General features: G+C 39.5%; 1 protein-coding gene across 3 annotated transcripts in view; it reads right to left on the bottom strand.

Moving 5' to 3' along the window:
- Nucleotides 1-853: 853 nt before the first annotated feature.
- The window catches only part of LOC117965081 (mucin-2-like), a 36,801-nt gene continuing 10,071 nt past the window's right edge, over nucleotides 854-27,583 (bottom strand). For 2 of the 3 annotated variants that reach the window (XM_059007669.1, XM_059007667.1), the window contains exons 2-7: nucleotides 22,003-23,750; nucleotides 21,278-21,351; nucleotides 19,853-19,998; nucleotides 19,169-19,293; nucleotides 16,491-16,643; nucleotides 854-3,931 (exon numbers count right to left, since the gene is read on the bottom strand). In XM_059007669.1, coding sequence (XP_058863652.1) covers nucleotides 3,875-3,931; nucleotides 16,491-16,643; nucleotides 19,169-19,293; nucleotides 19,853-19,998; nucleotides 21,278-21,351; nucleotides 22,003-23,750 — 2,303 coding nt within the window. In that variant the 3' untranslated portion in view covers nucleotides 854-3,874. Of the gene's footprint in view, nucleotides 3,932-4,914; nucleotides 4,979-16,490; nucleotides 16,644-19,168; nucleotides 19,294-19,852; nucleotides 19,999-21,277; nucleotides 21,352-22,002; nucleotides 23,751-27,583 lie in introns of all 3 variants that reach the window. The other variant, XM_059007668.1, reaches the window with a different exon arrangement.

The following is a 27,583-nucleotide window of genomic DNA, read 5'->3' on the forward strand; positions in this document are numbered from 1 at the left end:
TTACATACAATTACCCATTTATACAGTTGGGTTTTTACTGGAGCAATCTAGGTAAAGTACCTTGCTCAAGGGTAAGTGTCCCCCAGCAGGGATTGAACCCACGACTCTCCAGTCAAGAGTCCAGAGCCCTAACCACTACTCCACACTGCTGCCCTATGTATAGGTATATAAATACTGGCAGCTATAGCTTGAAACATAAGATTGACCTCGATAGAATCATCCCTGATTATGGCCCTGATTACAGTGTATACAGAACGTGTCAAAATACAGGACAGTTGATGCAGCTATTTTGAAGAGATATTAAGTGTGGTGGAAATCAATTGTATGACTGTTACATATCCTTCATATTAAGTGTGATATTAACCAAAGTTATCAGGAGCTTTTTTTCCATCGACTCCCATTATATTGTGGTCGGGACATTTCAATTTGATGAAGCCGAGTGTGACATTAGGCGGGTTTGACTGTACAGTTGATGTGCAGTTTAGATATCAAGGAGATTGAGGCTTATCTGTAAAGGAGGTAAGCCTATGAACATTTACTTTTGGAATGTACTGCAGTCTCTTGGAGAAAGCTTTTGTATCCTTGGCAGCATAGCCACAAATTCTGTTATTTCACCTTTTATTAAGGATTATCTAGAGGGTGCAGGCCCAAATAAAGGTTCTCAGTCTTCATAGCAACCACGCAGGTCTGACTGGAAGCAAGTCAGGCCATTTCCATGGCAACCTGCTGGGGAACTGACACAGAAATTGAGAAGTAGGCCTCAGTTTTGGGTCCTCTCAGCATTTAGAAATCCATTGTGTCACACTTAATTAACTCAACAACAAGAGAATAAAGACAAACACATGTGTTTATATATACATTTTATAAAAATAAAAAATAGATTACAAAATTTGATTTGTTTTTTTCTCTCACAAAAATCATTAATTCTTCAGATTTTTTTTTCCCACGATGCAAAGAGTTAGGGTTCATTAAGGTCTCAAATTTAACAATTACATTTGTAGTTTGTAACAAGCATTGGTTATTGTTTTTAGATTGCATTTAGTTAACATTATTGTTTAATTTCCTCATTCCAGTAAGTGACCTTTTCAGTAAGTAGCTAATTTCAGAATTGTCTTTTTGCAACTATAATTTAGAATGGGATCTTAATTTAGAGTGCCTTCATCAGTGTTACTGAAACTAAACTGAGTCAAGCAGACCAGCGTTTGGGCTCTAGTGCCTTCACCGGTGTTACTGAAACTAAACTGAGTCAAGCAGACCAGCGTTTGGGCTCTAGTGCCTTCATCAGTGTTACTGAAACTAAACTGAGTCAAGCAGACCAGCGTTTGGGCTCTAGTGCCTTCATCAGTGTTATTGAAACTAAACTGAGTCAAGCAGACCAGCGTTTGGGCTCCAGTGCCTTCATCAGCGTTATTGAAACTAAACTGAGTCAATCAGACCAGCGTTTGGGCTCTAGTGCCTTCATCAGTGTTACTGAAACTAAACTGAGTCAAGCAGACCAGCGTTTGGGCTCTAGTGCCTTCATCAGTGTTACTGAAACTAAACTGAGTCAAGCAGACCAGCGTTTGGGCTCCAGTGCTTCCACAGTGTTTCTGCATTATACTGCATTAATATTGCATTTATTATTGGAGGGCAGTGTGCACAATACAATATAATGCTATACTATACTATGGAATATTATAGGGCTGGTAGAGCATTGAAAGATAACAGCTTCAAGCAACTTTCTGAAATGATGAAATCAAAGCGCATGCCTGGGCATTCAGCACTCTCAGAGGCAGCATGGAACATAGCTGAATGAACATGAAAACAAGTGCAGAGCAAAAAACAGCAAGTTACAATCCATGCAAAACTATTCTCTGTAAGTCAGCATCTAACGGACAGCTGGCCAGCATTTTTAGCTAAAAATTCCAGAACTTAGAATTTTTAAATAGAGTTCAATATTTTCATAAAAATGGAACTTACATAGACTTTTGATCAACGTATACCTGATAAGCTACATATTTTTAGAGCACTGTACAGCACTGGGTAATCACCCAGAATTGTATCAACACATACATTCACAAGGGTAATAAAGCACAGTGAAAGCACGATAAAGCATAGGTAAGCATTGTAAAGTCTAGTGAGGCATGATAAAGTCCATCTGTTCATCCATATTGAGAACTCTAAAAGCCTAAGTTAATAATATCTCATTGTATAAAGTGAGTGTCCTCTCAACCATACTCTTTGTAGTTCCAGTGAAGGGCAACATTATCTCTTATACAAGAAAAGCGTTACAGTGTAATAACTGAAAATAACTGCTAACAAAATATATGTCTCGATTTTTTTTTTATCTTTAATTACAGATCATTTATAATTATTAATATTTAGCTACCCCTGTCTTTTATGTTTGAAAGTGTAGCTAACAAAATGATGCCATAAATCTGGGGCACTTTCATTGTGGTTGGCAAAGGTGCAGTTTTGAATGGTACAGTAATGTTAACACAAGGAGGTTACACTTAACCTCCTTGTGCTCCATCTTTTGGGTGAGGCGTAATTGTAAGTGACTCTGCAGCTGATGCATAGTTCACACACCCAAGTCTCTGTAAGTCGCCTTGGATAAAGGCGTCTGCTAAATAAACAAATAATAATGTTATCTGGTACTGAGTTCAAACCGTGCCTTCAGTTAGTGGCACACTTCAGAGGTAATCTGGATAACAGCTATCCGGATTTTGTAATCCTGTATTTTGGGATCGAGATCGAAGTAATTTCGATCACAAAATATAGGAAATGAGGATCACTGTTATCCAGATTCAAAGTTTTGAAAAACCAGCCCCAGCAGGCGGAAATTGTCCCGCCCAGTCAATGACTTCAGTAAGGCATGGGACTTGTGCTGCTAAACATGTGTTTCTTTCAGTACTGCACAATTGAGAGCTATAATTATGGAATTATTTTATTAGCTACACTTGCTTTAAGGGTGACTTTGAGGTTATTAAAATAAATACTCTAGATATAATTTTGATTATCCATTTTCTACCCTTAGCTTTGGTACCATTTTAACCACTTGTATCATAGTTAGTACCCTTGCTGGTCCACAATCATTACCATTACCATCTCTCTCTCTCTCTCTCTCTCTCTCTCTCTCTCTCTCTCTCTCTCTCTCTCTCTCGCTCTCGCTCTCTCGCTCTCTCTCTCTCGCTCTCTCTCTCTCTCTCTCTCTCTCTTTATATATATAAAACAAGTAGCTTTCGAGTTAAGATGAGTGAAAGTAATAAATTCAAAAACAAATGGGTTGTAGGGAGATATGCAAATAAAGCATTACAAGAGCCAATCAAATTGCGTGAAAGTTGCCTAACGGCTTCTACATTCACAGCGTTTTAAAAGTCAAAATACAGTATTTTGTCAAAGATTTTACATTAGCTATATTGCACATTTTGTGGTTTAAATTAATATTGTTTTTTAAAAGAATACAGTTTTTAAAAAAGTCCCCCTCTCAAATTCAAATGGTTTTTACTGGCATGGCAAGTCACGCTATTGCCATAAGTTAATGTAGTAAATGCACAGAAATATGCGTGATCAGGATTAAACATCAGTACATCACACACACACACACACACACACACACACAAATCTCAAGACATTTACAAAGGAATCCCAGGATCTAGTATTCTCTGTACATCCCAGAGCTGTCATCAGAAGATCTTTTTAAAGGGGAGAAGGAGAAATGTTCCAATAGCTGATCTCTTGAGATTTTATCCAGATGTGTGTGTGTGTGTGTGTGTCTCTGTGTGTGTGTGTGTGGTCTCTGTGCGTGTGTGTGTGTGTCTGTGTGTGTGTGTGTGTGTCTCTGTGTGTGTGTGCGTGTATGTATGCGTCGGAAGGTCTTTTTTGATGTCACTCTTCACAAGTTGTCGGTGTCCAGTGCTTTGTTGCTGTAGCCCCCTCCGTTTCTTTGATTCTGTTATGAGAGAAAAAAATGAGGATTTTTTGGATCAGATTTTTGTGAGTGACTCCTAACACAGAGATATCACATGGAAACACTGCAATGAGTTGGTATCTCAACTCGTTGAATTGAATGGAAAACAAAGGCTGGATGCAAACCGCAAACCACACAGTTCACAGACAAACTAATTACCATTCAACTGAAGAGCAAGCTCTGTAGCCGAGAAGCAAGCACAGGTGTTATGCTGATGTCAGTATTATTAACTCAGATTCATTACAGCATGTTAGTGTGGCAGACAGACAGACTAGAAGTCTATCTCAGTGTCTTCATTAAAACCTTGGAGCTACAAAATCATTCCATAGATCTGTTTTTCAATTCCATTCACTACATAGGTCTCAAATGTGCAGTTTCGAAAGAAGCACATGTTATAGCAAACACAGATTTTCATTTTAAAACCGACATCTGGTACTACACTAGGTTAAACAAAGTTCTCAGTTTGCTTGCTGTACTTTCCAGGATGTTTGTTACTGCTGTACTTCCTTGATCATTTCACTTCAGCACTGTCTTCGGGATATGTTACTGGCTCAAAGTATGTCAGTAAAGAAGGGAAGTTGATTTTTTGATGAGGACAATTTCACTCAGCAGGTGATATTAACCCAGAAAGTTCAGGACAATCTAAAAGAGTGGCTTGAGAACAGATTTATTTAACCTAGTGTAGAAAACACTAGGTTAAATTTTAACTGTTTTATAGGAATTATCTTTGCCTGTTAAATTTTGTATAATATTTTAAAATGTTGTAAAACGCCTTGAGGTCCTTGTGATGAAAGGCGTTATATAAATGTAAATAAATTAATAAAATAAAATAAAATAAAATAAATAAATAAAACTGCTCTGAGGTCTATATACTGAACCAATGTTCATTGTAGATAAAATGTATGTAACTATTTTATAGCTACAATTACTTTAAACTTGATGTTAAATCATGTTTTTGTACGTACATGTCTGGTAGTTTACTTCCTGTCCTCATCTCTGTACAGTGTAACTTCCAGTACGATTTGAGACCTGTTGCGCAGAAACAGTATATGAGATTTTCCATGTAAAGGGACTGCAGAACGTGTAGGAGATTTTCCATGTAAAGGGACTGCAGAACGTGTAGGAGATTTTCCATGTAAAGGGACTGCAGAACGTGCATGAGATTTTCTATCTAAAGGGAATGGTAGCGCTGCAGGCAAGGCAAGCATGGGATCAGCAGACACCAGAAGCAGGAGATTGCAGCTCAAGGCTCTTCCTGCACACTTTTATTGCCAAACTAAATATTTAAGCAATCAAAATAAATTAAATTCAAAACACAGAATCACAAAGCAAAGACTAGCTCCTCTTTTTGACAGGTGGCCATCCCCAAATTGGCAATCAATTAACCAATCTGGGGAATGGCCTCATGTCTTCACAGGGATGGGATTTTAACCCCATCCCAGCCAAGCTTAAATTCAAAATAAACTGCATCTATAACCCATACACTATTTACAAGAGGACCTCAGCCCTGGCACACCTATCAAGTGAAATCTGAATGACTGAATGGATCCCTTGAGACACCTTCCAGCGCCTTGTGGAGTCTATGCCATGTCAAGGCTGTGATATTAGATGGGGGTCCTATTAAAGTGGCCAGGTAATGTGTTGTTATATTAAAACAATTTGAGTAACATCCATACCCCTCCACAGCTATGAATTTAAAATCAGAGCCATCAGTATGACGAAAAAGCCCAACATGACGTTGCAAAGGAAGTGTTAGTATCATGGTAAGTATATTGACTGATTTACAGTTTGTGGAATAACCTCTTTTGTTCTCAAGATACATGTACTTAAGTGTGCCATACAGACTGACGGATATAGAGACAGACACCCCCATACAGGACATCCCCACAATGTGATACTCCCAATAGGGCTAAAAAGGGTTAATACCAAGCTTCATCACAATTGATAATTCTCAAGATAGATGGAAAAATGTAAGTGTGACATACAGACGCCCAGATGACAGACAGACAGACACTCCATATATCTACAAACTCTGACATTCTCAATAACTTAGGCTAAATAGTGTTAATAGTAAATTTCAGGACAATTGGATACGTGGTTCTCCAGATAGATGGAAAAATGTAAGTGTGACGTACAGATCACAGAATACTAGCTTGTTACCATTAAGTTTGTTTTATTTATTTTTTTTTATAAATGGAGTCATCGCCAATGATTGTACCCCAGTTTTCTCCCCAATTTGGAACTGCCAATTTATTAATCCCGGGTTCACCGCTGCAACCCCCCGGCGACTCGGGGAACAGTGGCTGACACGAGCGTCCTCAAAAACGTGTCCCTGCCTAGCTGTCTTTTTTCACACTGCAGATCCACAGCGATGCCATCAGACCTATAGTGCCGGAGGACAACACAGATCTCAATGGCTCCACTGCAGACCCACAGGTGCCCAATCAGCCACAGGAGTTGCTGGTGAATTTCCCTGCCGACCTAAGCCCTCCCCACCCGGGTGGCGCTCGGCCAATTGTGCGCCGTCCCCTGGGAACTCCCAGTCACGGTGGGCAGTGACATAGCCTGGATTCGAACCCGTGATCTCCAGGCTATTGGGCGCATCCTGCACTCCGCGCGGAGCACCTTTACTGGATGCGCCACTCAGGAGCCCTCCTGCTTGTTACCATTAAGAGCCATTAGCAGACCACATCATTAGAAGCAATGACAACACAGTGGATACAGTATTGACACAGTGACAGCACACTGTCTTTCTGTCTCGTACTGCAATCCATTACCAGCAATTGTGTTTTGCTTCATGATGTTGAAATATGTAAATCTTCCCACTGCTGTATCCTATTCATGCTAGCTGCTTCAGTGCTCTGTTTACGACATTTATGACGAGGATTCAAATTGTCTGTCTGGTTTGCATGCAGCTAACTCAGCAGTACATATTGCAGTAGCCCTTTTAGCTGTTCTGTGCTGCTTGAAAAAGCACTGCTAAGTGCATTTTTTCATAACGGACAGGGGTACCGGTATATAAGATGGGAATTTTGCCTACAAAAATGAAATACAGTATTTATTATTATTTTCTTAGCAGACGCCCTCATCCAGGGCAACTTACAATTGTTACAAGGTATCACATTATACAGATATCACATTATTTATTTACATACAATTCCCCATTTATACAGTTGGGTTTTTACTGGAGCAATCTAGGTAAAGTACCTTGCTCAAGGGTACAGCGACCCTCCGGTCAAGAGTCCAGAACCCTAACCACTGCTCCACACTGCTACCTGTAATTGAACTACAGTACCATAGGGGATAAATTTGCAGAACTTGTCTATTGTCTTATTTTTTCCACGTAACGAATCCTTGTAATTTTGCTCATTATAATGTCCTACTTTGCATTAATTTGTTAATGTGAGCATCATCTTTAAACAGTTGAGTTAATATATGATGCTGAGTATATATAACAAGATGTGCTGAAAAGTGTGTTTAAACATGGCGCCCACATACAAAATGGATGCAAAGTAGGGCCTTAAAATGAGCAACGTCCTTAAGCACACACTTCTGTGCATCTATCTGGAGAAGCGCTTATCCAATTGTTATGAAACGTGGTATTAACCCTACTGAGCTATTGAAGCAATTGAGAGTGAGGATATAGTGCATTCATCCATCTGTCTGTCCTGACACCCGTCTGTCTGTTCATTCATCCGTCTGTCTTGGCAGACATCAGTCTGTCTGTCCATTCATCCATCTGTCTGTCCATACAGCCGTCTGTCTGTCCATTCATCCATCTGTCTGTCCATACACCTGCCTGTCTGTCCATACATCAGTCTGTCTGTCCATACAACTGCCTGTCTGTCCATACATCTGCCTGTCTGTCCATACATCAGTCTGTCTGTCCATTCATCCATCTGTCTGTCCAGTCGTCTCTGTCCAGACATTAGTCTGTCTGTCCATTCATCCGTCTGTCTGTCCGTACATCCGTCTGTCTGTCTGTCCATACATCCGTCTGTCTGTCTGTCCGTACATTCAACTGTCTGTCCGTACATCTGTCTGTCTGTCTGTCCATACATCCGTCTGTCTGTCTGTCTGTACATCCATCTGTCTGTCCGTACATCCGTCTATCTATTCAGACATCCTTCTGTCTGTACGTTACATCTTCAGAATTGCTTGTCGAATTGTGCTGACACATGTTATTGCTAATTCTTCCAGTCTATCTGTACATACAGTTGCTATCATGCTCATCACGCTGACTGATCGGATGTGGAGTTTACAGCAATGGGGGGTGGATGTTACTGACAGGCTTTCAATCTTTCTAATTCCATTTTTTAATTATATTCTGAGTTTTATTGTAAAGCTCCTAAAGGATAGAATCAGTTTTCTTCTGTCGGGGAAGCTGGGACTCTTACTGTTAAATCAAGATTGAAAACATATTTTTACAAAATAGTCTTATCTTAGTTTTCCAATTTTCCAATCAAAACTGCATTTTTGATATCTTTTTAAATATTACATTTTAGTGTTAGGCTCTTAACTGTTCTATTTCTGTAAACTAACTTTTTATCTTAGTTTTTCAAATTTTACAATTTAACCACATTTTTTAATCTCTTTTTTTTTAATTTCTGTTTGATAAAATTCTGTATTAGACAGCTTTTAATTTAATGGTTTAATTGTTCATTTTGTGTGTGTGTGTGTGTGCGTGTGCGTGCGTATGTGTGTGTGTGTGTGTGCATGTGTGCGTGTGTGTGTGTGTGTGTGCGTGCGCGTGCGTGCGTGCGTGTGTGTGTGAGTGTGCGAGTGTGCGCGTATGCGTGTGCGTGTGTGTGTGTGTGCGTGCGTGCGTGTGTGCGTGCGTGCGAGTGTGCGTGCGTGCGTGTGTCCGTGCGTGAGTGAGTGTGTGTGTGTGTGTGCGTGTCTCAGTCTGCGTGTGTGTGTGTGTGTGCATGTGTGTGTGTGCGTGTGTCTCAGTGTGTGTGCGTGTGTGTGTGTGTGAGTGTGTGTGTGTGCGTGTGTCTCAGTGTGTGTGCGTGTGTGTGTGTCCGTGCGTGAGTGTGTGTGCGTGAGTGTGTGTGTGTGTGTGTGTGTGTGTGTGTGTGTGTGTGTGCGTGCGTGTGTGTGAGCGTGTGTGTGTGTGTGTGTGCGTGCGTGCGTGCGTGCGTGTGTGTGTGTGTGTGTGTGTGTGTGTGAAGCTCTTTCGGATCCTTGTGATGAAAGGCACTATAGAAATGTGAATTGTTGTTGTTCTTGCATTTGTTGTTTCATTGATATCAGTTTCTTATATTACAGTGCCCGCATTGTCTCTGAAGTTCATAACAGTTGTTCTGTCATTTTATTAAAAAAAGCTTTCCATTATACCCAGTAATAGATACATTTAGAATATAAAGGCTTTGCATTTTTTAATACCACAATGCACGGTGATTTCCAGAATTCTGATATTCATCTATATAACGCAAGTGAGTTATTAACAGAAACTCAGTTCACATGATGTTTGATAAGGAAGTAGCCTAGAGTAAAACACAAAGGACTTCTCCAATGTCACCTGTTTGCATTATTGGGATACAGCTAAGCTAATGAAAATTCTGCTGCTGCTTGTACCAGAAAATACAACACCTTTAGGTGAGGTAAACAAACCGGAAAGCCAACAAGGAGAAAGTACAGTGCACAGGATAAACTAAGAAGCAATGTAACAGTCAGAAACCAATGCACCATCTTTAAACAATATCATCTTTTAATATCCATCCCGTCTCAAAAGGCTAAACAACACGAAGACTGTTCAAAGATGGCACTCACATTACAAAATGGATGCAAGTTAGACCTTAAAAGCGACATTGCACAAGTGAGCCTACATAGGATTTGATACACCTGGAAAAAAATAAGGCAACAGACAAGTTCTGCAAGTATATAAGTTTACAAACGAGAGGAGGCCATTCAGCCCATCTTGCTCGTTTGATTGTTAGTAGCTTATTGATCCCAGAATCTCATCAAGCAGCTTCTTGAAGGATCCCAGGGTGTCAGCTTCAACAACATTACTGGGGAGTTGGTTCCAGACCCTCACAATTCTCTGTGTAAAAAAGTGCCTCCTATTTTCTGTTCTGAATGCCCCTTTATCTAATCTCCATTTGTGACCCCTGGTCCTTGGTTCTTTTAAGTATAACTTATAATATATTACTTGTGGCCACCACTTGTAGGCACAATTCCCATCTTCTAGACCCTTGTTGTCATGGAAACAGTGCAATAGGTTAACACAGGCCTAAAGGAGTCGTAGATATAAACGCACAGCAAGGCAATGAAAATATGGGCCCTAAACAAACACAAACACACAGGCAATACAAACAATTTAATTCTTCTGGTCAAGTTGTTCTTTTATTTCTATTCTATTTATAAGTCTGGGAAGAAGGTTCAAAGGAGGCCCACCCATGGCCGTCACTAGCTATGAGGACACTGAGGCCTTGTCCTTGGTTGTTTTTTTTTTGCATTATGCTGATGCTCATGTAAAAATTCTGGTAGAGTACAAAAGGCTCCTTCATTTTCTCTGTTGCTTTGCCGTGTAACACAGATTTGGAGGTTTGAATAGTAAATACCAAGCAGTAATATAAATACTGCCAGCTGTAGCTTGAAACCGAAGTGTGACCTCGGTAGAATGTCAGCTCTGGTTACGATGCCGGACCCACCTGAGCTATAAGTGCAGGCCTCAAGCCCGTAACCTAGCAACCAAAACGTCAGTGTGAAACACAATATGGCCTACTTCTGTTGACAAGCAGATACCGTAGTTTAACTCAAAGGTAACCGACTGTGAAGTACATTAAGGGATAATGTAGTGTGACAGAGAGGAGATGAATAAGATTAGGGTTTTTGTCACTGGTATATTTTTTATTTGAGTTTTTGAGGTCTCGGAAGCTAATGTTGGTAACACCACTATCATTATTACCTTGAATAAAATGTCAAAACAATTTTTGTTCTGTAGTGTTCATTCAATAGTAATGCAATACTCTTCTAGCTGGTAATAATTAGTCTCCTCACAAAGCGATTAGATTTGTGTTACCTACGAAGAACCACTGTATTTTCTTTCCAATTGCGTGTTGTCTTTTTGAAATGTGTTTGTATTAGTTGAAAGACAGCACTCCCTCCATATTTCACAAGTTTGGTTAATTCACTGTTAACCCATTTTGACAGCAAGTCTTATAGACCTTCATTAATTCACTGGTTCCAATATTTCACTTGTTTTGGTTGCATCACAAACCATTTAGAGGAAACCAATGCATACATGAGGTCTGAAATAACCCTTACAAAAATGATACCACAGTAAAGTACAGGTAAAGCATGACAGAGTGTAATAAAGTACAGGTAAAGCATGACAGAGTGTAATAAAGTACAGGTAAAGCATGACAGTGTAATAAAGTACAGGTAAAGCATGACAGAGTGTAATAAAGTACAGGTAAAGCATGACATAGTGTAATAAAGTACAGGTAAAGCATGACAGTGTAATAAAGTACAGGTAAAGCATGACAGAGTGTAATAAAGTACAGGTAAAGCATGACAGAGTGTAATAAAGTACAGGTAAAGCATGACAGAGTGTAATAAAGTACAGGTAAAGCATGACAGTGTAATAAAATACAGGTAAAGCATGACAGAGTGTAATAAAGTACAGGTAAAGCATGACAGAGTGTAATAAAGTACAGGTAAAGCATGACAGAGTGTAATAAAGTACAGGTAAAGCATGACAGTGTAATAAAGTACAGGTAAAGCATGACAGTGTAATAAAGTACAGGTAAAGCATGACAGAGTGTAATAAAGTACAGGTAAAGCATGACAGAGTGTAATAAAGTACAGGTAGAGCATGACAGTGTAATAAAGTACAGGTAAAGCATGACAGTGTAATAAAGTACAGGTAAAGCATGACAGAGTGTAATAAAGTACAGGTAAAGCATGACAGAGTGTAATAAAGTACAGGTAAAGCATGACAGAGTGTAATAAAGTACAGGTAAAGCATGACAGAGTGTAATAAAGTACAGGTAAAGCATGACAGAGTGTAATAAAGTATAGTGAAAGCATGACAGAGTGTAATAAAGTATAGTGAAAGCATAAAGCATTGTAAACACAGGTCTGGTAAAGCACATTAAAAACAATGATAAACTATGGTAATGCATAGTATAACAATTGGAAAAAATGACTGTGGTAAACTTTTATAATGGAAATAACACACATTGCTTAATAGGGATGGGATATTGCTGGGTGTATTTTACTCCCCTGAGATTTGTTTTACTGTAATGTGGCCCCAATTACACTTTTGTTTTGCAGTTAATTCCAAATTAAGAAATATGTTAAAGAGATCTGCTTCATGAGATATGCTTCATGAGGCATGCTTCATGAGGTATGCTTCATGAGATCTGCTTCATGAGATATGCTTCATATGATATGCTTCATGAGGCATGCTTCATGAGATATGCTTCATGAGATATGCTTCATGAGATATGCTTCATGAGATATGCTTCATGAGATATGCTTCATGAGGCATGCTTCATGAGATCTGCTTCATGAGATATGTTTCATGAGATATGCTTCATGAGATATGCTTCATGAGGTATGCTTCATGAGGTATACTTCATGAGATATGCTTCATGAGATATGCTTCATAAGATATGCTTCATGAGGCATGCTTCATGACATATGCTTCATGAAATATGTTTCATGAGATATGCTTCATGAGATGTGCTTCCTGAGATATCTTTCATGAGATATGTTTCATGAGATATGTTTCAAGAGATACATTTCAAAAGCAGCGTGTTTGGAAAGACAGATCTAGCTTGCCTCTCTGTGAAAGGGATTTCATCAGACCTCTCTGTTGGTGTCCTGCATTCCATGCAGTGCTGTCTGACAATAGAGCTGCATTATGAGTTTGCACAGCCTGCACTTCAACTATGGAATCTGAGCACATCATTAAGGCTGTACTTTAATTCAGTTATCAAGGATTTCATGATTTCCGTGAAATGTACCTATGACCGTGTAATATGCCATTGCCGTGAAAATTCACATTTATTCATTCAATGGTGATGGAAATCTTTAAAAGGCGGCCATAAAAAACAAAATATTCTGCAATTTGACAATTACTGTTTTTCTGGTAAGTATTTAAATATTTAGGAACACATGGTCTGGTTGAGTTAATTGCTTACTGCTGATGAGATGCAAGGAGTCTGATGTTCTTTTTTCCTTACAGGGAAACTCACACTGGTATTAAGACTAATAATCAAATTAGCCTCTTACCTTTAATACATGCACTGCACATTTGAGAACCATATAGTGAATGGAATTAAATGACAGGTAAGATTTAAGCAGTGATTCTGTTAGCTACAGTCACTTTTAAACCATGCTGAATGGACCCTGTTTATAGGTGGTAATCTTAGCTTGGACAAGCTAGGGAAAGAGTTTTCTTTTTTTTTCCCACGACTCGTATTTCCTTGTCTAAAGCCTGGAAAAGCACAAAGGAAGGTTTCTGCAGGCTGGGTGAAGCAGTAATAGGACAGGAGTTAGTTAATGAGCCAGCAGGAGTAGTTTGGATTTCTGCCCTGGATTTTCTGGTCAGATTATATCAGCTGTTTTTCCATCTGCAAGCTAACAACAGTCTAAATCAATACAAACTACAGTACATAATGCTAACAAAATATTTCCACTACATCACACACACACATATTATATCTAGATCTATCTATCTATCTATCTATCTATCTCTCTATATATTGTAACACAGCAGGGAGGGGGTTAATCCTCCCCTGCATGAACAATATGTGTGATTGCACATTGTTTTAATTTAATTTGTTAATTGTTTTATTGTTTAACTATCACCTGCACCTGGGTAGTAATTGTAAATTAGGACCAGGTGCAGGGTATTTAAGAGAGGCAGGCAGTCAGTCTGCTCAGGGCTGCTGAGGGCAAAGAGGCAGAAGGGGTGCTCTGCTTCCAAGCAGTTGTGAAAAAGACAGACAGACAGACAGACAGACAGACAGACAGACAGACAGACAGACAGACAGACAGTAAGTTTGAAGAAGAGTGTTTTTGGTGTTTAGCAGGTAAACGGCTTAGCTGTCCTGCCATTTAGTTGAGGTTCCTGCGTGTTTAGTTAGTACTCAGTGGAGCTAGGTGTTTGTTTTGTTTATTTTGAGTTTGTGTTTGGTGAATTAAAAATAGCGCATCCACGCTTTAAAAACTCAATTTCCTGTTTCTGGGTCTATTTTAAAAGGGGCAAAGAACCGGGAGTGGTGTGAGTCAGTTTACAATTATATATATCTAGGTACTGTTTCATTGGTCTCATTTTCCTATATGAAAAACACACACATTATGTTTAATGGTAATTCATTTGAGAAACACACACACATTATGTTTAATGGTAATTTATTTGAAGCTGTCAGTGAAGAATATTTATCCAATACTCCTTCCCCATACTTCAACTTTGTAACGTCGCATGAAGAAATAACACTGAATGCACGTTGGTCACAGGAAAAGCAGTGATCTGTACTCAAGCCAATGCGTTGCACTTCTGGGAGATTTGCTGAAAAAACTTCTGAGCACATTTCTGTTTTTTTCGATACTCAAGGTTATTTCTTTAAAGTTCAGTTTCGATTTTTTACAATTCTGTTTGATATCTGTGTCTAGTGTTTCACTATGATAGAAATATAAACAATACTATCTCTGTGGCCTGAAGTCCTTAACTGCCAGCATGCCGTCAAGCTTTTGTTTTTTAAGCACAGAGGCGCTTTGATCTTCAGAGTTGATTCCGCCCCCTAGCCGTGTATAAGACAGTTCTTACTGTACGGTCATGTGATCCTGTCCAGCCAATCACTGCATTTTAAAATATGATATCTGGTGCTAGGTAAATAAAGTTCTCAGTTTCTGTTACTGCTTCACCTCCTTGGTGATTTCACCTCTGCAATGTCTTCTGGGTAATGTTACTGGCTGAATGTAAGTCAGTCATTAGGGGAAGCAGCTGATTGGTTTATGCCCTCAAGGGGCGGAGACAATATTGCGAAGAATCATTCTCTAAAAAGGACCTACAAGGACCCAAACTCCCAGAAGCAACTCATCCGGGTCAACTATGAGAGAAGTAGAAAATACATTCCCCAGTTTTACTAATTACAAATGCTATGAAAAAATACCATTTAAAATGAACCACGTTCAACATGTTTTGTCAACTACCAAACACTCAATAGTGCTACAAAAAAAACAAAACACACACACACACATTATATATTCAATGGCACAGTGCAGCTAGAAATCTTTGTCAAAGTCTTCAAAGAAAAGCCAGTATTTCTACACCTTTCGTATGAACGTCAGATGTACAAAGAAATGGTAATACATATTAGATAAGATTGACTGGAATTATTTTGTTAGCTTCAAAAACGAACTTCTAACCGTCGCTAAAACAAAAAGGGTTTCATGAAAAAAAAATTAGTTTGGTGAAAAAAAAAACCTTCTGAGAGAACATAAAGTCAATTTAATGGACTACTTTTAGGTTAAATGGCTTTTAAAAGTGTGAAGTAGCTGCTATAACCTTGTCATTTATAGAGGGCAGTATGTGTTTAGTTAAGTGTGGTGATTACAAGCTATGCTTATTGACACAACTCCTGCATTGTCAATGATTAACAAAGACTGGTGGGGCTGCTAAGATTAGCTTCAGGGAGGGATGACTGAATTCAAGTAGGAACAGGAGCTCACAGGAGCTCAAGTTAAGTGACTCCCAGCTATTACTCAGATTCCATAGCTTAGGTCACAGAAACCATGGGAACAGCACTTAGGAATTAAAATAGGCCTAAGAGGAAGGGTGCTCCCTCCAGTCCAGGGCAGGCTTGAGGCATGGAGACTGAACTGCTCCCTCCCTCCCTTCCTCCCTCACCCCCTAAGAGAAAGGGTGCTCCCTCCAGTCCAGGGCAGTCTTGACAGACTGAACTCCCCTTAATAAGCAAGCAGGCAAAGTATGTTTTTATTTGTTTCATTAATAAATTCCTCAGAGAAGAGGAAGGATGAGGAATGCTCTGCAGAATGTTGTGAATTTGTTAAAACACACAGAAACCAAGCAAGGAAACGAAAGAATAACAGAAATGTTCTCTTGGTTTGCTTGCGTGCGTCAGAACTGCTTTCCTAGATCCCTTTCATCGTCTCCCAGTAAAACAGTATTGAACCCTGTGTACCTGTGCACCTAGCAGATATACCATACTTTGCAATTCAAATGAAAGGCTTCAATCAATCCCTCCTGTCATCTCATTCCTTTAAGCCCTGCTGGTATTAGTCTGGTCGCTCTTCGCTGGACTCTCTCCAGGGCACAATGCTCTTTTATTGTGGTGACCAGAATTAAACACAGTGTTCTAAGTCTCACCATGATACAACCCCACAGTAGCCTCTTTTAATTTGTACTCTACGCTTTTGATAAAAGAGGCACACATTCTGTTACTCGCTTCCCCGCACTGCCTGGTTGATGACAGCGATAAGTCTATTACAACACCTTTTAAGTCCCTTGTGATTATTCCTTGTGAGTTGAGCAATGCAGTAGGAGAGGTCTGTTTCTTACTGTGTTGTAGGGGGCGCTCCCTCCGTTTGGCACTTCGTAGTGTGCATGAGTGGAGTACATGGGGTAGCCAGCGCTGTCATTCATGGAATAATAACCTCCGATCCCAAAGACATTGAACTGACCGCGCCGTCTCCTCATACAGCAGTAGATAATCTAAACAGAACAGAGGCAATGTTTTACAAACTGTATATACAGAATAAGATGTGGCTCAGAATATATCTTCACACAATAGAAAAATATCTTAGCATTGTTATCACTCAAATCTAAAGTATTAGTAAGAAATTCAATTTAGGCCTTTTAAAACACATTTTGAGTTCTTTTTACCAAGGGATTTACTGTTAATATTTTAGTGCATGTAATTCGACACGTGCAATACAATATATCAGATATTTATTGGAGTTCTGGTACTACGATTATTTTCCTGCTGAATTGAAAAGAATGTTTAAGGAACCACAGCATCAAAATAACTGTGAATTGACCAGTGAAATAAGAGCAAATAATATTTATTTTTATAAAGAAAGCTGTAGTAATATTGGCCAGCATTAGGGGGAGCAGTTTAAACTATCCTGTAAGGACAAGGAGCCCAAGAAAGACTTCTAGAAAGCAGGGAGGATAATCATAGCAGGTCACCTCATGGTTTAGGACTGTGAAGCCAAGACTTGGCTGCACACTCTGTCATTTTTCTTAATGATCCACACTACTCAGAAGTCCAAAATTCATTTCATTTTTATTAAACAGACATTTAAAAAAATATAAAACCTGCCGCATCCACGTCCATGGCACGTTTCGCCTACAAGAGTCTTCGTCAGGTGGTGAATATTATGGTTGACTGTAACACAATCTCTATTTATACATCTCATTGTTAATCACATTTAATCATAAGAAATCAATTTAGGGCTTAAATCTTTTTTTTTTTTTTTTAAAGGGTCTTGTATAAAAATGCTGGACAGGCCTGGTTTCCTATAATTATGGCTAGCATGGCTGCAAGAGGAGACCTCAGTGACTTTGAGAGGGGTGATTTTTGGGGAGTGTTTGGCAGGAGCTTCAGTGACCAAGACAGCTCAACCTGCTGATGTTTCACGAACAATGGTGTCTAAGGTGATGTCGGCATGGAACTCAGAGGGAATGACATCATCAGCGAAGGGCAACAGCGGGCGGAAGTGCATACTCCAGGATCGTGATATCCGTGCATTAATTCGAAGTGCAAGGCAAAACAGGCGAGCAACTGAAGATCAATTGACTGCAAATTTCAACCTGGGGCACGAGCAGCCAGTTTCATCAAAAACGGTCCGCTGAGAACTCCACAGAGCGGGATACCATAGTGGCCCAACGCCCAATTAAGTGACTTTACATTGGTGTTTCCATTTTTTTGTCCACTACCTGTAGGCTTTCCCAATAGCCCATATATAGATTTGCACAGTTGGGTGCAAATGACTACCCTATTGCTGAACCTTGAGTTTGTAGATAATACTTATTGTTAAATAGGAAATAACTTTTGTACTATATAGCATGAATTATGCATTTAAAGTATTATGGATTTTCTTGTTGTAACTGCAGCTTGTAAAGCGCTTTGTGACGGTGATCCACTGTGAAAGGCTCTATATAAAATAAAGATTGATTGATTGATTGATTGATTGATTGATTGATAATTAGATCTTAATACAAATGCAGTTAATTCCAACACAAATTGTACAGGTAAATCATTGTTTTTTTTTAAAGAAAGTAACCAAAAAGGCTTTAGCAGGAACAGTATATTGAGCTAGTAATTTGATCACATCTCTAGCATCAGAAAGGTGAGACTTATTAGGTAACTTATTTTCAATCTCTTTAATAACTTGACTTAAAGGTTCCGAAACAGAACCATTGCCTGAAACTATTGGTCTCCCAGACGGTTTCAGGGATTTTGTATGTATTTTTGGTAATGTATAAAATACTGGCATTTTCGGATATTCTACTTTGAGGAAATCAATCTGATTCTGTGCTATCACTAGCCTTGGCTCTGTCTAAAATATCACTTGTTTAAAACGTATTACTGGCTCTGCAGATAGGGGCTTGTAATAAACTTTATCATTTAACTGTCTGAGTGCTTCCGAAACATAATCGTCAATATTTTGAATCACAACAGTTCTGAATCATAATGTATATGAAATTAATTTTGGACTTCTGAGTATTATTATTCGTTTATTTAGCAGACGCCTTTATCCAAGGCGACTTACAGAGGCTAATGTGAACTATGCATCAGCTGCAGAGTCACTTACAGCTACGTCTCACCCGAAAGACGGAGCACAAGGAGGTTAAGTGACTTGCTCAGGGTCACACAGTGGCTGAGGTGGGATTTGAACCGGGGACCTTCTGGTTACAAGACCTTTTCTTTAACCACTGGACCACACAGTCTCCTTTAAGGAAAATCAAAAAGTGTGCGACCAAATTTTGACTTTACAGTCCTGAACCATAAGGAAAAAAGGTTGGTTTGACCATTCCCAGCTGGTTGGCGTGAATCAACAGAGACAACTGCTTATATTATGGACATTACCTTATATTGGTCAGCACCTCTGTGTAAACTGAAGCACTGCAATGCACGAAAGGGATTTTTTTTTTTGTTTTGGACTTCTTTCAAGTTGAGGTAGTTACAATACTATCCTGACAAGCGCTCTGTGAGAGATGTGATACAGGCTTACCATCAGGATCAGGATGATGAGGAGAATGAGGAGGATGAGAGCAGCAAGAACCAGCAGGGCTATCCCCCAGCCAGGGACCTGACTGTCAGACTGACTGGGGGGGGGCGTGGCATCCGTCGAAGTCACTGCAAAGAAAGGACAAGCCGGGGCGGCGGGTTACTGGACTGGTTACTGCACAGCTCAGCCAGGGTCTCTAACAGGTATTCACAGGTATGCATTCAAAAGAAACCTGTTCAAAATCCTGCTCATTCTGGTGACATCATCTTTACAGCCAGTATACGTGTGTGTGTGTGTCTGTGTCTGTGTGTGTGTGCCTGTGTGTGTGTGTGTGTCTGTGTGTGTGCCTGTGTGTGTGTGTGTGTGTGTGTCTGTGTGTGTGCATGAGTGTGTCTGTCATGTGTCTATGTGTGTGTGTCTGACTGTGTGTGTGTGTGTGTGTGTGTGTAGATAGATAGATAAATAGATATTGTAACGATAGGACTGGTGTGTTCAAATTTAACATTTAACTAATTAAAATATTCTCACATATATTACTTGATTAATGGGCTTGTTTTGGTTTTATTTAATACCTATAGACCAGAAACATCTTAAAGAGAATTACTCAGAAAATCAGAGTAGTTGCACAGCCCTAAAATATAGATAGATAGATAGATAGATAGATAGATAGATAGATAGATAGATTACCTCTAATAGAATCTGCACTCAGTTGAAGTGAGTTAATCGTATCTCCATTATTTTTTAGTGAATTTTCAAATTGCTTTTGAACAGTTGCCGCGTTGATGTCATTTGTCTTGAAATACGATTTTGTGTCTGCGACCACAGAACCTTGACTAAAAAAAATCAAAACAACACAAAACAGTGTCAGAACATGCATGTCAGTGACACTCATCCTCCTCCACGGAATCTAGCATTCGTTCATGTAAACTACGTCACAAAGCCGATGCGGAGCTTGATCTAAGGCAAGTCATTCTCAGAATGCAGTTTCATTTTCTTGTCCGTAATGATGCTTGTTATAGAAACACTCCTGGATGTTCACAGGGCTGTGGTTATTTCACTCCTGAGGATAAACCTCCCACTCAACCCTTTCAGGGCTCGTCTGGGTGATTCAGTCTCATCCCACTCGTGGAATAGCTACAGTACTCTGTGAAAGTCTGTGCTGTATCCTCTAATATGCATATAGGGGGCTGGGAATGCACTCTGTGATAGTTCATGCTGTATCCTTCATTTACGTTGACAAATATATCGTCATGGTTTAGGTACAATACAGGAAACAGCAAATAGATGTAATCATCTACATATTCATATAGCCCCTAATTTGGTTGCTTCTGAATAATAAGGTTTCATTTCCATGGTCTGAAGGTCAGATTCTTCTGAACAACACTAGTGTATTTTACTACAGAAACAAATTCAAGTAAATTAGGAAACTGAAAAAGAAACTAACTGAAATGACAGCTCATCTACAAAACCTACACATTGACTTCAGCCAGCAGCCCTTTTTTCAACGTTAGTGTTTGTAACAGAGTGGAAATGTACACTGCCTGGCCACTGAATAAGAAGCTAATATCGTTTGACCTGAACGCAGTCTTGACATGACTCCACAAGGTGCCGGAGTGTGTTCAAGGGATCCATTCACTCATTCATATTTCAAACCATTCAAGCTCATCCCAGACATGCACAATTCGATAGGACAAATGTGTATCCCTATTTAAAACCCTTCATAATTGCATAAGCAGTTTCCAGATATATGAAGGAGTGTAAAATTAGCAGTATTCTGTTCAAATGAGTTTACATTGAAGTTACTGTTAGTCAATTAAATTGGCTTGAAATGAAAGCAGTTAAACCATCACAACAATTATCATGTCCCCAAAAAAAACAATTCCAATTCCTTTGAAGGAACTGGAACTGGAACTGGAACTGGAACTGGAACTGGAAATGGAATTGGAACTGTAATTTGGAATTGTTTTTAAAAAGAAATCGGAATTGAAAATCAGCAATTGACCCCAACCCTGGATATATGTACGATCTCCTCCATAATATCTCCGTCGCTTGGGATGTCATCTCTTGTGGAGGATAATAATATAAAATATTGTTTTTAAAATCCAAGCTTACCTGAATCTCAGAACTGTTGATCCGTCGTAGGTCTTGGAAGTGCTGCAACTTGTACACCCATAGATTTTACCCAACTGTTAGAAAAAGAAGACAAGCCTCATTAACACTACAGCTATGGCCAAAAGTGTTGCGCCACCTAGAATTTTAGGATTGAGACATAATTTTACAAAAAAAAAATATATGAACATAATTTAGATATTTTATTTAACATCCTGTAATCAAAAGAAACTACAAAACGATATTGTAAAAGTCTACTGGAAGCCATAATAGCATTACAGCATTTCATACTCGATTTCCAATTTTTCAATATGTCAGTTTTTCGTTAAGTATAGAAAACTACAATTCAATATGTTAATGTAACAATATTCAGCAGGTTTCATGCGACTTTATGAAGCAAAATTAGTTTATCTATAGGGTGATGCAAAACTTTTGGCCATAGCTGTAGTTTGCTTGTCGGGCAGGGAATCTGCTACTCCTTCACTTCCTAGGTCAGCAATGTCTTAGGGTTACTGGCTGCAAAGGTGACCAAGGAAGTGCAACACTAACTGAAAGCATGGCTTGCAAACAGAGTATTCCTTAAACCGAATGTAGGATCACATGTCTTATATTTAAACCACATATCTGAGGCCTATATAGGGAATAGATGGGCATGGTGTGGAAAATATAGGGTATTATTTTGTTAGCTACAAGCACTATAATATAAAAATGCAAGAATGGACACCTACCACTTGAAGAACTTGGTTTTCCAAAGCCTTGTAGTAGTCTGAGTTGATTTCAGTGAGTGAGGAATTGAATATCTTATTTGTGATCTTGAAGGAGATGTAGAAAGATGGATTGGGTGCCACTGTGACTGTGGTGCCTCCAGCGCTGGTTGAACTCTCTGCTACCACTTTGGTACTCGTCTCTGTGCCAATGGGGGTGGTAGAATGGTTCCCAGGGCTGATGCTGGTAATGGGCTTTGTGGTACTGTCAGTTGCGTGTGGTGGAGTAGTTGTGCCAGTGGTAACATTGGTGCTATGCTCTGTGGTGCTGTCAGTTGCGTGTGGTGGAGTAGTTGTGCCAGTGGTAACATTGGTGTTATGCTCTGTGGTGCTGTCAGTTGCGTGTGGTGGAGTAGTTGTGCCAGTGGTAACATTGGTGTTATGCTCTGTGGTGCTGTCAGTTGCATGTGGTTTAATAGTTGTGCCAGTGGTAACATTGGTGCTCTGCTCTGTGGTGCTGTCAGTTGCGTGTGGTGTAATAGTTGTGCCAGTGGTAACATTGGTGTTATGCTCTGTGGTGCTGTCAGTTGCATGTGGTGTAATAGTTGTGCCAGTGGTAACATTGGTGCTATGCTCTGTGGTGCTGTCAGTTACGTGTGGTGGAGTAGTTGTGCCAGTGGTAACATTGGTGTTATGCTCTGTGGTGCTGTCAGTTGCATGTGGTTTAATAGTTGTGCCAGTGGTAACATTGGTGCTCTGCTCTGTGGTGCTGTCAGTTGCATGTGGTTTAATAGTTGTGCCAGTGGTAACATTGGTGCTATGCTCTGTGGTGCTGTCAGTTGCATGTGGTTTAATAGTTGTGCCAGTGGTAACATTGGTGTTATGCTCTGTGGTGCTGTCAGTTGCATGTGGTGTAATAGTTGTGCCAGTGGTAACATTGGTGCTATGCTCTGTGGTGCTGTCAGTTACGTGTGGTGGAGTAGTTGTGCCAGTGGTAACATTGGTGTTATGCTCTGTGGTGCTGTCAGTTGCATGTGGTTTAATAGTTGTGCCAGTGGTAACATTGGTGTTATGCTCTGTGGTGCTGTCAGTTACGTGTGGTGGAGTAGTTGTGCCAGTGGTAACATTGGTGCTATGCTCTGTGGTGCTGTCAGTTGCATGTGGTGTAATAGTTGTGCCAGTGGTAACATTGGTGCTATGCTCTGTGGTGCTGTCAGTTACGTGTGGTAGAGTAGTTGTGCCAGTGGTAACATTGGTGTTATGCTCTGTGGTGCTGTCAGTTGCATGTGGTTTAATAGTTGTGCCGGTGGTAACATTGGTGCTCTGCTCTGTGGTGCTGTCAGTTGCATGTGGTTTAATAGTTGTGCCAGTGGTAACATTGGTGTTATGCTCTGTGGTGCTGTCAGTTGCGTGTGGTTTAATAGTTGTGCCAGTGGTAACATTGGTGTTATGCTCTGTGGTGCTGTCAGTTACGTGTGGTGGAGTAGTTGTGCCAGTGGTAACATTGGTGCTATGCTCTGTGGTGCTGTCAGTTACGTGTGGTTTAATAGTTGTGTCAGTGGTAACATTGGTGCTATGCTCTGTGGTACTGTCAGTTCCGTGTGGTGGAGTAGTTGTGCCAGTGGTAACATTGGTGCTATGCTCTGTGGTGCTGTCAGTTGCGTGTGGTGGAGTAGTTGGAGTAGGAGAAATAGAAGTTGTATTATCAGCTGTGGTAGATGATGAAGTTGTTTGAATCGTGCTGATGGTGTCGTTTGTTGAAGAAGCATTGCCTAAAAAAAGAAAATATATTTACCGTATTCCTTCGAATTAATTTCCCAAAAATCCAAAATCAGATAAAGATGCATTTACAAAAAACAACAACATCAATTTTGCACATAAGAGCCATTTATACAGAGGAATTACAATGAAATGCTACAAACTCGTCTGTTAGGCATATTGGTAAATCATAAAGTAAATTAACATGCCTGTAACAACAACAAATCTCTCATCATGTCATCATCCCCTGAGTTGGAGGGGTCCTCTTTATAACTACATCTCCCAGACACTGATCATCTGTTCGGTCAGGCTGGTTAGGTATGTACCATTTTTTGAAGGAGTGCACCACTCGCTTTAATAATCCACTCACACTGAGGGCCAGGTCACCGCCGCATGCGTACACTTGGCAGCGCTTGTTTATCGCTGTTCACAAGCCATTGCTGATAAAGAAAAGGGGTGCCTGTATGTCATGAATGAGTCAAGATCAGGCAGTGACGTTTTGGTTTCTCTTTTCTGAGGTAGTCAGTCACATTCCTGTTCTGTACTCTGTTGGCGATTCTAATACACGCATCGCTATACTCAAATTTACTACACGCATCGCTATACTCAAATTTAATACATGCATCGCTATACTCAAATTTAATACATGCATCGCTATACTCAAATTTAATACATGCATCCCTGTACTCAAATTTAATACATGCACCACTGCACCAAATTTAATATCAATCAATCAATCAATCAATCTTTATTTGATATAGCACCCTTCACAATAAATTGTCGCAAGGCGCTTCACAGGTACAACATTCAACAGTAATTATTAATTCTATACAAGCAATAACGAACATTAAAATATTCAATACAAAATCAATCAGAATACAATACAATTCAAATTCAATACAATACAGGGTAAAAACATTACTTAACATTGAGATGTGAATGATAGATTATAAAAGTGTGTCCTCAGTCGTGTTTTAAAAACTGCAACAGTTGGTGACTCCCTTATGGGAACAGGCAGCCTATTCCATACCTCAGGGGGCCTAAAGCCAAATTCTCTACCACCTGTGCTTACACCTTAGGAACAGTAAGCAGATCCTGTGTTGCAATAATCTAGTCTGGATGTTATGAAAGCATGCATCACCCTCTCTGCATCTTCCATGGAAAGAAAGCATCTTAGTTTAGCAATTATTTCTTAAATGAAAAAAGACACTTATTTTTATAATATGAGGTTCAAATGAGAGATAAAAAATGACACCCAGATTTCTCATTTCAGACTTAAATGGGAAGCTGTCAACTGCCAGAACATCTGAATTTGTATTGTTGTATTGATTTTTTGATCCCAATAGCATTAGCTCTGTTTTATCAGAGTTTAACAATAAATAGTTTTTTGACATCCATTGCTTAATGTCGGCCAGACAGATAGTAAGGATATTTGCGATTGATGTGTCACTGTAGTAATGGCTTTCTGCATGAGGTATAAATTATGTTATTAATTATAAGCTTTCCATTATGTGTGTGCCTTTTATAGTTAAGTTGTTTTTAATCATTATGTTTAAATTGTGTGTGAATGTGTTGTTTATAGTCGTTTTAATGTGCTTACCAATTCAGTTGCTTAAATATGCTTTTATATTAAATTTATAGACTATTGTGTAAGTTTTGAGTTCTTTCATTTCCCATCGGCAAAACCAGCTATGTGCAGTTTTGCACAGCCTAACACGACTCAAAGTCACAGATGGGGGGAAGGTACATCAAAAGACGAAATTGACACGCCCTGCTCAATGTGGTACATGGCAGACCATAAGGTAAGATAAGGTAAGATAGCACCACCCCTCTTTCCCACAGAGGAAGTATGTGGTAGGCTTGCTGTGTGTGATGAGAGAGAGAGACTACCTCAATTACAGGACAGAAACCAGGGTTGAACGGGAGTCAACAATTGTTTACAAAGGTATAAATATCACACATTGTGCTTTCGATTTGACTCCATGGATATCCGTGCGTACTGATACAAACATATCATGCACTGAGCTGTACTGAGGCCTTGTTCAAAGTCAATTTGAATCTCGCTTATACAATTGTACTGGAGGTATACCTTTCTTGTATATAAAGTTTTTTTGAATCAAAAAACATTTGTCAGCTTAATTTTTCCACTACATCATCTGCTTAAAGGGATAAATATAATTTGGCATCATCTGCATAGCAATGAAAATTGACCTCATGTCTATGGATGACATCACCCAAAGCCAGCATGTAGAGGGGGAACAAAATTGGCCCAAGAACAGAACCTGGTGGGACGCCACATTCAACTTCTGATGAAGCAAAGGAATCAATTCTAACAGATTGAAACCTATTTAAAAGATTTAAACCATGATAAAACACTACAGTCCAACAAGATTCCCAAGAAGCAGAATTGAATGGCCAGTGGTATCAAAATCTGTGCATCACTATACTCAAATTGAATACACGCATCACTGTACTCAAATTGAATACACGCATCACTGTACTCAAATTTAAGATGCAGGCTATTTTTGAGAAGAAAAATGTGATGTTTCAGAGATGGCACAGACCCATCTTAATGGCCTGTGTGAAGAGCCCTACAGAAGAGCTACAGTGGCAACATCAGGGGTCCCTGAGTGGGGCTCATCCAGTTAAAGTTGAGGGACTGGGAGTGTGGCCTACAGTTAATGTTCTGCTATAGCCCCCCCCCCCCCCCCAGTTATAGTTAGCTGTCTAAGGGGAAGTCCCTTCATTTTTACTTCACAGTTTTGTTTGTAAATTATTGCCCACAAAGAACGGATTACATGCAACATTAAACGCTACCTACAATTTAAAAGCAAGTCATCCAAACAGTACAAATGTTATGTTTAAAGTTTCAAATATGAAATAACTATACCCTAAATATGAATATAAAAACAAACCAAATTATAGTAAGAAATGTCAAATAGCTGGATTACGGTGGTCACCAGACTTCCTAGAAAAAATGGGACTGGTCCAGTTTCAACCATTTTTGTCCCGGTCAGAAACAGTACAATTGTTAAATCATTCCTATTTTGCTATTGTATTCAAATTTTTTTTTTAAGTACTAAACTGTATCAGTGTGCTCAGCAAGTTATTTATTAGGTTGCGCCATTCAAAAATAAAATAAACAATCATTCTGATTATGTGTATATCACATGTTGAAATGTTATTAGAAAATTGGCTTTTTATTTCCTGGAATCTCATTGGTTAGTACCTTTGGCAGGGGGTAGGAAATAAAACGTATCAGCTTTTCAATGGACACATATCCTTGCGCCACCCATTTTCTAAGACCCGACAGGGTGGGCGATATTGAGAAATATCTTCCAGGGCCTATAAGACTTGGCCGGTCCAGTATTGCCCAATACTGCCCACCCTGTCGTCTCTTATTGCTAAGATAGCTCATTTATATTTTCTAACTTGAGTTCAGCTATGAGCCACGGGCCTCGGTTAAAATCATACATATAATTATTTATTTAGGCCAGGGGTGCCCAATCCTGGTCCTGGAGGGCCGATGCCCTCCTGGCTTTTGTTGCAACTGCCCCCTAAATTACTTAATTAAACCAATCAAGCCCTTATTAGAAGCTTAATTGGTCCAATTAATCAATTTAGTGTACAGTTTGAACAAAAACCAGGAGGGCATCGGCCCTCCAGGACCAGGATTGGGCACCCCTGATTTAGGCCCTTTCACACGTTGCTTTGCAACACGATAAAATGCATTCCATCCCTCGCTGTGTGCATATAGCGCTCAGAAATAATACACGAAAATAGAAATCAAATGTGATACTTTGCTACAACTGTAGTCTGCTCAGGAATACATAAATAAATAAATAGA

The sequence above is a fragment of the Acipenser ruthenus genome, chromosome 35 (assembly GCF_902713425.1).
Source record: "Acipenser ruthenus chromosome 35, fAciRut3.2 maternal haplotype, whole genome shotgun sequence".
Classification (NCBI taxonomy): domain Eukaryota; kingdom Metazoa; phylum Chordata; class Actinopteri; order Acipenseriformes; family Acipenseridae; genus Acipenser; species Acipenser ruthenus.